The sequence below is a fragment of the Bos indicus x Bos taurus genome, chromosome 15, assembly GCF_003369695.1.
Source record: "Bos indicus x Bos taurus breed Angus x Brahman F1 hybrid chromosome 15, Bos_hybrid_MaternalHap_v2.0, whole genome shotgun sequence".
Classification (NCBI taxonomy): Eukaryota; Metazoa; Chordata; class Mammalia; order Artiodactyla; family Bovidae; genus Bos; species Bos indicus x Bos taurus.
The window spans coordinates 67,151,616-67,164,108 of NC_040090.1; the positions used below are offsets into that span (position 1 = coordinate 67,151,616).

General features: G+C 39.3%; 1 protein-coding gene across 5 annotated transcripts in view; it reads right to left on the reverse strand.

Moving 5' to 3' along the window:
• The window catches only part of ELMOD1 (ELMO domain containing 1), an 86,359-nt gene that overhangs the window by 29,690 nt on the left and 44,176 nt on the right, over positions 1-12,493 (reverse strand). For all 5 annotated transcript variants that reach the window (XM_027563850.1, XM_027563853.1, XM_027563851.1 and 2 more), the window contains one exon: positions 10,633-10,762. In XM_027563850.1, coding sequence (XP_027419651.1) covers positions 10,633-10,762 — 130 coding nt within the window. The remainder of the gene's footprint in view (positions 1-10,632; positions 10,763-12,493) is intronic.

Genomic DNA, 12,493 nt, shown 5'->3' on the forward strand with positions numbered 1-12,493 from the left:
TGGGTATAATACCAATATTGGTTATTGTGACAATTAAATGGAATAATGCTATAAAACCTTTACTTTAACAATTGACACATATTAAACACTCAAGGAACATCTTATTATTGATTTTATTATTATCAGCTACGGAATTTTAATTAACTGAAGAAGACAATAAAGATCCTATGCCTAAATCTGCTAGAAAAGATTTCAAAACTCAATGAACAACATTTTTAAAAAATGAGCCAGATTCTACTCTGAGAGTAATGGGTAACAGGGTACCACAGTTGGATGGCATGGCTTAATCTGGGTCACGGTGAACGACAGAGTATGGGGGAGCTGTACATAATAGGATAAAGGAGAAATAGCTTAAAGAAATAAACTGGAAAGGGTCCAAAATGCATGTGAAGATGCCTTCTGGTTTTCTTCTACCAGACACCGAAAACCTGAAGTTTGTAATTGAGAATACAATGAAAATAATCCCTCCAGTGGTATTTTAGAAGATGGAAGGGAGAAGGCTAATAGTTAGTGGCAGAATTAAAAGGCTATTCTAATAGCTCAAGTTGGAAATGATGGCTAAAATAAGGCAGTGGGAACAGGAATCATTTGAGAGGTATTTTAGAGACACATGAGAGCTGGACTGTGAAGAAAGCTGAGCGCCAAAGAATTGATGCTTTTGAACTGTGGTGCTGGAGAAAACTCTTGAGAGTCTCTTGGACTGCAAGGAGATCCAACCAGTCCATTCTGAAGGAGATCAGCCCTGGGATTTCTTTGGAAGGAATGATGCTAAAGTTGAAACTCCAGTACTTTGGCCACCTCATGCGAAGAGTTGACTCATTGGAAAAGACTCTGATGCTGGGAGGGATTGGGGGCAGGAGAAGAAGGGGATGACAGAGGATGAGATGGCTGGATGGCATCACTGACTCGATGGATGTGAGTCTGAGTGAACTCTGGGAGATGGTGATGGACAGGGAGGCCTGGTGCTGTGATTCATGGGGTCACAAAGAGTAGGACACGACTGAGAGACTGAACTGAACTGAACTTAGAGACACTCTATGGATAAGATTTAGTGTCTTTTGAAGATGTAGAGCACCTCCCAAATTAGATTACAAGCCATTTGAGAGTAGAAAATATGTCTTTCCTCAAGGTGCCTATTATAGAGGGAGACAGCCATAGCTTTGTAATTCACTAGCTGTGTGAATCGGAGACTGGACTAACATACTTTAGTTTGCTTATCTCTGAAGTAATGAAAACCAAGATTGGGCAAGATGGCAAAGTAGAAAGATTCTGAGCTCACTTCCTACTACAGGCACATCAAAATCACAACTATTTACAGAAAAATCATCAATGAAAAAGACCAAAATCTACCAGAAAAAAAATCTTCTACAACTGAAGATTAACAGAAGGAATAACAAGACAGGTAGAAGGGGTGGAGTTGCAATATAGTCATGTCCCATACTCCAGGTGGGTGATCCACAAATGGGAGAATAATTAGAAATGCAGAGGTTCTCTCCAAGGAGTGAGAGGTCTAAGTCTCACATCAGACTCCCCAGCCTGGGGGTCTTGTGCTAGGAAGATGAGCCCCCAGAGTATCTGACTTTGCGGGTCAGTGGGGTTTTTCTTTCTAAATTACCAAAGGGCTGGGGGAAATAGAGACTTCACCCTTAAAAGGCACACACAAAATCTCACATGCAGTGGGCCTGAGGGAAGAAGCATTAATTTGATAGGCACCTGGGTCAGACCTACCTGCTGATCTTGCAGAGTCTTCTAGGGCAGCAGAAGGCAACTGCAGCTCACCCCGAGAATACAGACTCTTATGACTACCATTTTGAGGAGTTCATTCTACCACATGGACAATGGTACTGGCAAGCACCATTGTAGACAGAGGACCCACCCCTGCTCTGGCCCAGAACACTGTAGGCACCAGCACTTGGACATCTCAGGCCAAGCAACTAACTGGATGGGGACAGAGCTCCACCCACCAGCAGACTAGGTGACCTTATGACATTTTAAACCCACAGTTGCTTCTGGAATATGGCCCTTCTAATCAGAGAACCAAGAATCCATATCCATCAATTACCAAGCAGACATCAGTCTAAGAATCACCTGGGTTCTGGCCCTGCTCTCTAGGGAACCTTCTCTAGCCTCTAGAGCAGCCTCACCCACCAGGGAGCAGATAACAGTCACAAGCCTACATACATGGCCTATCTACCAGTAGGCCAGGCCCTGCACTGGGACCAGCTAGGCTCTGGCCCCACCTATTAGCAGGCTAACAATACAAGCTTTGGGATGCTCCAGACCCTACACCCAACTGTATCAGGAACTGACTCCATCCACTAGCAATCTGACACCAGCTCCAGGACCCCCTGGGTCCTGTAGCCAGATCCCTAGATCTGTACTCCACCCACCAGTGTGCCAGTACTAGCCTCAGGGCTACCCAGGATTCTGCAGCAGCTGCCTCCTGAGCTGGTCCTACCGACCAGCAGGCAGCAGCCCCCATACAAAGCACGGTCTGGCAACCAATGGGATCGGTGACTAACAAGCCTGCCATACTGCCCACATAGTCAGCCCACCACAACAGAAGAACCCTTGCAGTTCTCACAGGGGGAATCCCTAAAACATAAAGCTCAGGTAAAGAGAGGGAAGTTTACTGCTGGGACACATAGGATATCTCCTACAAAAAGCCACTACTCCAAGTTTGGGAAATATAATCAACCTACTAGATCATAAAAATTAAAAAAAAGCAGGAGATAATTTCAAGATGGTGAAGCAGAAGAACGTGTGCTCACCTCCTTCTGCAAAAGAACCAAAATCACAACTAAATGCTGAGCAACCATCAAAAGGAAGATGCTGGAACCCACCAAAAAAAGCACCCTATGTATAATGACAAAGGAGAAGCCACAATGAGATGGTAGGAGGAGCACAATTACAATGAAATCAAATTCCATACTAGTGTAGTGGTGACCCACAAATTGGAGAACAATTATACCATAGAAGTTTTCCCACTGTTGCAAAGGTTCTGAGTCCCACGTCAGGCTTCCCAACCTGGGGGTTAGGCAAAGGGAATAGGACTGCTCAGGAAATCTGACCTTGAAGGCCAATGTGGATTTGACTGCAGGACTTCCACAGGACTAGGGAAAACAGAGACTCTACTCTTAGAGTGCATACACAAAGTCTTGTGTGCATCAGAGTCCAGGGAAAAGGAGCAGTGAACAAAGGATACAGAACCAGATCTATCTGCTAGTGTTGGAGGGTCTCCTGAAGAGGTGTAGGGGTGGCTGCGGTTTACTGTGTGTACAAGGGCACTGGTAGCAGAAGTTCTAGGAAGTACTCATTGGTGTAAGCCCTCCTAGAGGCCACCATTTGCCCCACCATCGAGCCTCTGGCTCCAGGGCTGGGTTCCTCAGTCCAAACAACTGACAGAAAAGGAGTGCAGGCCCACCCATCAGCAGATTAAAGTTTTACTGAGCACAGTCCTGCCCACCAGAAAAAGATACAGTTCTACTAGCCACCAGTCCCTCTCATCAATAAGCTTGCACAAGCCTCTTAGATTGCCTTGTCAACCAGAGGGCAGACAGAAGCATAAAGAACTGAAATCCTGCAGCATCCAGAAAGAAAACTACAATCACAGAAAGTTAAACAAAATGAAAAGACAGAAGATTATGTTCCAGAGGAAAGAAAAAGATGAAATCCCAGAAAAACAACTAAATGAAGTGGAGATAGGCAATCTTCCAGAAAAAGAATTCAGAATAATGCTAGTGAAGATGATACAGGATGTTGGGGGAAAATGGAGGCAAAGATTTAGAAGATGCAAGAAATGGTTAACAAAGATATAGAAGAGAGTCCAAGGCAGGACAAACCCAAGGAGAAACACACTGAGACACAGAGTAATCAAACTGACAAAAATTAAAGACAAAGATAAAATCTTAAAAGCAACAAGGGAAAAACTACACATAACATACAAGGGGACTCTCATAAAGTTATCAGCTGATTTCTCAGGAAAAACTCTGCAAGACAGAAAGGAGTGGCACAAAATATTTAAAGGGATGAAAGGGAAGAACCGACAACCAAGAATACTCTACCCAGAAGGCTCTCATTCAGATTTGATGGAGAAATCAAAAGGTTCACAGACAAGCAAAAGCTAAGAGAACCACCCGATCAACTATGCAACAAAAGGAACTTCTCTAGGTGGGAAAGAGACTAGCAATTTACAAAACAAAACAAACAGACAAAAAACCATGTAAATAGATGAACTGTTACAGCACAACTTTATGGGAACAGCAAACCTCCAAACTACAATAGATACACACAGAAAAGTAAAAGCAACCCAAACACAACACCAAAGATGGTCATCACAAGAGAAGAAAATGAAAGACGAAGGGAAAAAAGAGACCTATAAAAACAAACCCAAAACAATTAAGAAAACTGATATAGGAATACACTTAAATGTAAATGGGTTAAATGTGCCAATAAAAAGACACAGACTGGCTGGGTGAATACTAAAACAAGACCCCTATATATGCTGTCTACAAGAGACCCACCTCAGATGTAGGGATATATACAGACTGAAAGTGATGCATTGGAAGAAAGTATTCCACGCAAAAGAAAATCAAAGGATAGTTAGAGTAGCAATACTCGTATCAGCCAAAATAGAATTTAAAACAAAGACTGTTATAAGAGACAAAGAAGGATGCTACATAATGATCAAGCTACTGCTGCTGCTGCTAAGTCACTTCAGTCGTGTCCGACTCTGTCCGACCCCATAGACAGCAGCCCACCAGGCTCTCCCGTCCCTGGGATTCTCCAGGCAAGAATACTGGAGTGGGTTGCCATTGCCTTCTCTGATAATGATCAAGGGACCGGTATAAAAAGGAGGTATAACAGTTGTAAACATGTATGCATCCAATATAGGAGGCACTTCAATATGTAAGGCAAATACTAACAACCATAAAGGGAGAAATCAACAGTAGCACAATCATAGTGGGGGGCTTAACACTCTGCTTTCATTAACAAACAGATCATCCAGACAGAAAATCATAAGGAAATAGGCCTTAAATGACATATTAGAGCAGATGGACTTAACTGATATTTATAGAGCATTCCATTCAAAAGCAGCTGAATATACGTTACTCTCGTGAGCAATGGGACATATTCCAGGATTAACCACGTGCTAGGCCACAAGGTCAGCCTTAAAAATTTAAGAAAACTGAAGTCATATCCAGCATCTTTTGTAATCAGAGTGCTACGAGATTAGCAATAAACTACAAGAAAAACTACAATAAACACAAACACATGGAGGCCAGTAATATAAAAGTAAAAACCAATGGATCACTGAAGAAATCAGAGAAAGTAAAAAAACACCTAGAGACAAATGAAAGCACAATGATCTGAAACCCAGGAATGCAGCAAAAGTAGTTTCAAGAGGGAAGTTTATATCAATACAACCTTACCTCAGGAAACAAGAAAAATCTCAAATAAAGACCTAATCTTACATCTAAAGCAACTCAAAAAAGAACAAACAAAAACCTAAGTTAGTAGAAGTAAAGAAATCATAAAGATCAGAGCAGAAATAAATGAAATAGAGACAAAGAAAATAATATAAAGATCAATGAAATTAAAAGCTAGTTCTTTGAAAAGATAAAATAGATAAACCTTTAGCTAGACTCAACAAGGAAAAAAACAAGTAAGTACAACTGACACCACAGAACATAAAGGATCGTGAAGGAAGTGAAGTCACTCAGTCGTGTCCGACTCTTGGTGACCCCATGGACTGTAGCCTGCCAGGCTCCTCCATCCATGGGATTTCCCAGGCAAGAATACTGGAGTGGGTTGCCATTTCCTTCTCCAAGGGACTGCCTGACTCAGGGATCGAACCCAGGTCTCCCGTACTGCAGGCAGACTCTTTACCATTTGAGCCACCAGGAAAGCCCATAAAGGATTGTAAGAGACTACTGTAAACAACTGTATGCCAATGAAATGAACAACCTAGAAGAAATGGACAAATTCCTAGAAAGTGCAATATCCTAGGGCTGAATGGGGAAGAAATAGAAAATATAAACAGTTCTATTGCCAGTAATGAAAGTGAATCAGTAATACAAAAAACAAAAAAAAACCTCTCAATAAACAAAGTCCAGCACCAGTAACCTCCCCAGGCAATGGAAATATAAGAAAAAATAAATAAACAGGGAATAACCAAACTTACAAGCTTTTCCCTAGCCAAGGCATTCATAAACAGAATGAAAAGACAATCTATGGACTGGGAGAATATGTTTGCAAACAATGCAACCAACGAGGGCTCAGTTTCCAAAATATACAAACTGCTCATGCAACTCAATAACAAAACAACAAACAACCCCAACCAAAAAATAGGCAGAAGATCTACACAGACATTTCTCCAAGGAAAACATAGAGAAGGCCAATAGGCATATGAAAAAAAATGCTCAACATCATTAATTATTAGAGAAGTGCCAATCAAATCCACAATGAGATATCACTTCACTCTGGTCAGAATGGCCCATCATTAAAACATCTACAAACAGCAAACACTGGAGAGGTGTTGGGGAAAGAGAATCCTCCTACACTGTTCGTGGGAATGTAAACTGGTATAGCTACTGTGGAAAACACTGTGGCGTCTCCTCAACAGACTAAAAATAGACCTGTCATCTGATCCAGCAATCCCATTCCTGGGCATATATCTGGACAAAAGTATAATCTGAAAAGACACCTGTACCTCAATGTTCATAGCAGCAATATTTACAGCAGCCCAGTTATAGAAGCAACATAATTGTCCATTGACAAATGAATGGATAAAAACAGAACACAACTCAGCCATAAAAAAGAATGAAATAATGCCATTTGCAGAAACTGTGGTATTGGAGAAGACTGTTGAGAGTCACTTGGAGATCACAGCAAGGAGATCAAACCAGTCAATCCTAAAGGAAATCAGTCCTGAATGAATATCCATTGGAAGGACTGATGCTGAAGCTGAAGCTCCAATACTTTGGCCACCTGATGGGAAGAAATGACTCATTGGAAAAGATCCTGATTCTGGGAAAGATTGAAGGCAGGAGGAGAACGGGAAGACAGAGGAAATGATTGGAGGGCATCACTGACTCAATGGACATGAGTTTCAGCAAGTTTTGGGAGATGGTGAAGGACAGGGAAGCCTGGCATGCTGCAGTCCATGGGGTCGCAGAGAGTCAGACATGACTGACTGACTGAACAACAACAGAGAGATAATCATACTAAGGGAAGTAAGTGAGAAAGACAGATATCATATGGTATCACTTATACGTGAAATCTAAAGTGTGATGCAAATGAACTTATTTATGAAATAGAAATGGACTCAGAACATAGAAAACAGATCTGTGGTTGCCAAGAGGGTAGGTAAGGAGGGATTGATTGGGAATCTGGGATTAGCACATGCAAACTATTAAATATGGAATGGATAAACAACAATTCCTACTGTACAGCACAGGGAACTATGTTCAGTATTCTGTAATAAACCATAATGAAAAGGAATACGAAAAAGAATATGTATATGTGTGTGTATGAAACTGAATCACTTTGCTGTACACCAGAAGCTATTGTCTCTTGAGTATCCTGCATTGGCAGGGGGATTCTTTACCACTTGAGCCACCTAGGAAGCCCCCAGAAACTAACATAACATTGCACATCAACTGTACTGCAATAAAAATTTTTTAAAATATGATTAAAAATAGGCAGAAGATTTGAATAAACATTTTTTTCTAAGAGGGCATATATTTCACCAACAGATACATTAAAAGATGCTCAACATCATTAATCCTCAGAGAAATGCAAATCAAAACCACAGTGAGAAATCACCTCATTCCTGTCAAAATGGCGATCATCAAAAAAAACCACAAGGAAAAAATGCTGGTGAGGATGTAGAGAAAAGATAACCTTCGTATACTGTTGGTTGTAATATAAATTGGTGCATCCACTGAGAACAGTATGGCAGTTTCTCAGAAAACTAAAAGTAGAACTACTATATGACTCTGCAATTCCACTCCTGGATATATGTTCAAAAAACCTGAAAACACTAATTTGAAAAGATACATGTACTACAATGTTCAAAGCAGCATTATTTACAGTTGCCAGGATACAGAAGCAAACTAAGTGCCCAGCAACAGATAAACAGATAAAGACATGGTATATATATTATACATACAATGGGATTCAGCCCCATGGACTTGGAGGATATTATGCTAAGTGAAATAAATCAAATAGAGAAAGAAAAATACTACACAATATCACTTACATATGGAACCTAAAAAAATAAACTAGTAAATAAAACGTTAAACAAGTATCATAGATATAGAGAACTAGTGGTTACCGTTTGAGAGACAGAAGCATGGAGGGGCAAGATAAGGGTAGGGCATTAAGAGGTACAAACTACTATATATAAAATAAGCTATAAGGATATTTTGTAAAGCACAGGAAATATATCCAATATTTTATAAGTAAATGGAGTATAACCTTTGAAAATATGAATTATTATTTAGGGCATCTCTGATAGTTCAGTTGGTAAAGAATCCTCCTGCAATGCAGGAGACCTGGGTTCAATCCCTGGGTGGGGAAGATCCCCTGGAGAAGGGAAAGGCTACCCACTCTAGCATTCTGGCCTGGAGAATTCCATGGACTGTATAGTCCATGGGGTCTCAAAGAGCTGGACACAACTGAGCCACTTTCACTTTCACTTTCATTGTGTATAACCTGAAACATAATACTGTACATCAACAGTACCTCTATAAAAAGTTTTTTAAATAAAGTTAATGATGAAAAAAATTAAGATAATGACCATCAAGAATCCACCTGCCAATGCAGGAGACACAGCTTTGATCCCTGGGTTAGGAAGATCCCCTGGAGAAGGAAATGGCAACCTACTCCAGTATTCTTGTCTGGGAAACCCATGGATAGAGAAGCCTAGCAGGCTACAGTACGCATGGTCACAAAAGAGTCAGACACAACTTAGCTACTAAATAACAACAAAAATCGTCCCCCTGCCTATCTCGTATAGTTATGACTATAAAAATAACACTGACATACTCAAATTGTATCATAAAAGTTCTTGATCTGTATCTATGACTTCAATAATTCATTCATTCACTCGTATTTGCTGAAAACCTGTGTGCCAGGACACAAACAACAGATCAACTAAGATGATGTATATCAGGTACCCAAATGTCATTGATTCAGAGGGCATTTTAGTCATTTTAATGAACTGCTCAGGAGCATATGGCCAGTGCGTTAACTACAACATGTCTTTTCTCTTTCATCACCTCTTATTTCCCACCTTTGAGTTCCTTTAATTAAAGTTGACTATCCCTAGCAGAACACAGGAAAAAACTAACCAAAGAGATGAAGCTCAGCCACTAAGTAGCTAAAAGTAAGCAGAGGAGAAAAAGAAGAAACTATTGTTAAGAATATTGTTAAGAATATTGTTAAGAATAAATAAGAAACTATTGTTACTTTTAATGACTGACATCAGATCTAGCACTAATTAGTACGGATAAATGAGTCATCTGCTTAAGCATTTACATACACAAAAATATATACTACACACAAAATCACAAAAGGATACACTTTTCAAATTATAGTTTCTATTTACATTTTTCAATGAAATAAGTTAAAGCGGCTAAACAAATGTTTTCTTCCAATTTCATTACCGCCATTTTGAATTCTAGGAAAGGACAAAGAAGCACTCCAACTTAAAGAGCATCTATTTTCAGAAATGAATTTATAAAACATTTCAGATGAATAGTTCTAAAGACTTGTCTTCATTTTTTAAAGTTTTATTGATGTGTCATAATATAGTATCAGATCAGATAAGATTTTGAAGATTTTGCTTTGACAGCCAAGAAGGAGTGTTTAAAACTGCATATTATTCTTCAAACAGCTTTAATACACCATATATAAACTTTTACCTACTCTTTAATACTCTCCAAGTTACATGAATAAATAATCCTCATTAAGATCTTCGGTAATTTCCCCAGGGAGCTATTGTGGAAGCAGAAACCAACTTCATCTTCTTTGACGTCTACTAAAAGCCATAAGTGGAAATCCTAGGTCACTCTTTGACTAATGCTATTTCTATTGGTTTTCGACACAGTTAAACAATCTAAGTGAATGTGAAAGTATTATAGTTGCTCAGCTGTGTCTGACTCTTTGCAACCTCATGGACTGTAGCCCACCAGGCTCCTCTGTCCATGAAATTTTCCAGGCAAGAATACTGGAGTGGGTTGTCATTCCCTTCTCCAGGGGATCTTCCCAACCTGGGGATCGAACCCAGGCCTCATGCATTGCAGGCATATTCCTTACCATTTGAGCCACCAGGGAAGCTCTAAATAATCTAAACTTGAGCCAAATGTGAGAGGCCATATAAATCACCTCTCATGCCTTTTTAGATCACACATGAAAATTGGCTTTAACTTCTCACATGGATTTTCTACTGAAAAATTTACCTTCAACATCTGAACTAGCAAGAAAAAGTAGGTTTTACCTATTATTTCAGTGTTCGTGTCATATTCACCCTGGTTTCCCCCACATCCAGACCGGTGCCTAGCACACAGTAGGGGCTTGACAAACAGCTGACCTAAGTGAAGAACTGAAATGTGTTCAAGGACTGACCTTCAAAAGCATTTCTTCATGTTGGGGATTATCAGAATCGTAGGATTCTCTGCGCAGTTTTTCCACATCTGCAATAAGGTTTCTGTAGCCAACAATTTGCAGAAGGCAAGCCTGAAGAGAGATTCCCAATCTAAGGTGTTAAAAAATAGAAGAAACACATATGAGGAAAAACAAAACATATTCTTTGGCGTTTGTTCACTTAATGTATGTACAATAGGGCTTTTCATATTTATATAATATTTAGGAAATTGCTCAAATAGGATCTAATAGAAGCACAATTTTTAACTGAAACTCCACATGGACAATTGTGGAAGTCAGTTAAAATTTACCTCTCATTCCAGTCTTTTCTTAAGTCAAATTGCAATAATATGGCTTAAAAACATGGGAGCTCTTTATGCAGGTGACTTGAAAGATGTAGAAAATACAGGTGGTCATAGTTTCTTAGGGATCATTTTACTCCCTTAGGTAGATACATCAGAAACTCTTCAGAAGGGTGTGTGTGGGCAGCTATTTAGTGTGAGAGAAAGAAATCGTCCCAGGGGCTTAGGGGTAAGAGAAATTTCAAAACAAATGAAAGCAACAAAAATTAAAACACTTCTGCTTGCAAGCACCCCTGACAGATAAGTCAATGCCAAGAGAAAGAACTCACTACTTTACATTTCCCATTTCATTCGAACCACTCTACTTGTCTGAATGCTTTTTCTTATGCTGAAACCAAATGTGCTTTATTACAAAATGGTTCAAATGCTGTTCTCAGAGAAAATATATTTCCACATTTCCCTGCCACGTCTATTAATTTTAAGACGAATTCTTTCTTCCAGTCTCATCTCCAGGGTCTTATCGCAAATCCCCACTTTCTGCTGTTCCTTCTCATGGGACATGGTTTTCAGATGTTTTACTATCTTGCTCAGTCTTCTCTGAATGTACAGGTTGTTTGATTATCAGTCCCCTTAAAACATATCACTGGAACAAAAATCAACCTGGCAAGCATGACATAGAGATGATCATTATTTCCTGTGATCTGAATGCTGTTTTTCTCTCCTATAACACAAAATGTGAAATAGAGTCTCCTTAAGCAGTCAAATAACATTACGAGTTCATTAAACAGGTGACTAAATAATCACCAAGATCCTGTTTTTCCATAAATTACTGTTACATAAATTACCCTCCTGTATTCATTTGATGGCTGCTAGTTTCCTTATAGTCATTCAACTTTGTGATTCAACAATAGCAATTTCATATGATGCAAGCCAAGAATTACTGCTCAATATACTCTGACTTCTAATTCACTCACTAAATTTAAACATTTTTTGTTGGAATGGGGGGTCATCATAATCACAACGACAGTGTCATAACCATCTTTTTGGAGAGGGAAGAGATGTATAGAGTTTAACTCAAAGTTGAGGGCAATAGAAAATCTTATTTTAGGACTGTATGTTTATTTCAAACACAAAGGGCAGTGTCAGATAACCCAGAACACTAAACTGATATAAAACTGAATGTTCAATTTAAAAAAAAAACCTAAATCTGATATTTAAACTTAGGAAAAAGGCACAGTGGTACTCATCACCCAGAAAATCAACAGAGGACAGAGAAGACAGTTAATTTGGAGCAAAGAGGAGAGTGGGAAAAATAAAAAAGAGAACAAGGGAGCCAATTCAATTTTACAGTAGTAATTCTTACCACCACCATAAGTGGCACCTGAAAAAATGTATAAAACAAAGTAAGGTTAATAGTAGTGATGGCTTGATAGATTACATGGTATTTCCCCCAGCTCTATTTCTTGATTTTTTTTCCAGAAAATTATTTAATTTTTTAAAGATCACATTTTGTCAATGTCAAACTGGAAAAAAAAAAACAC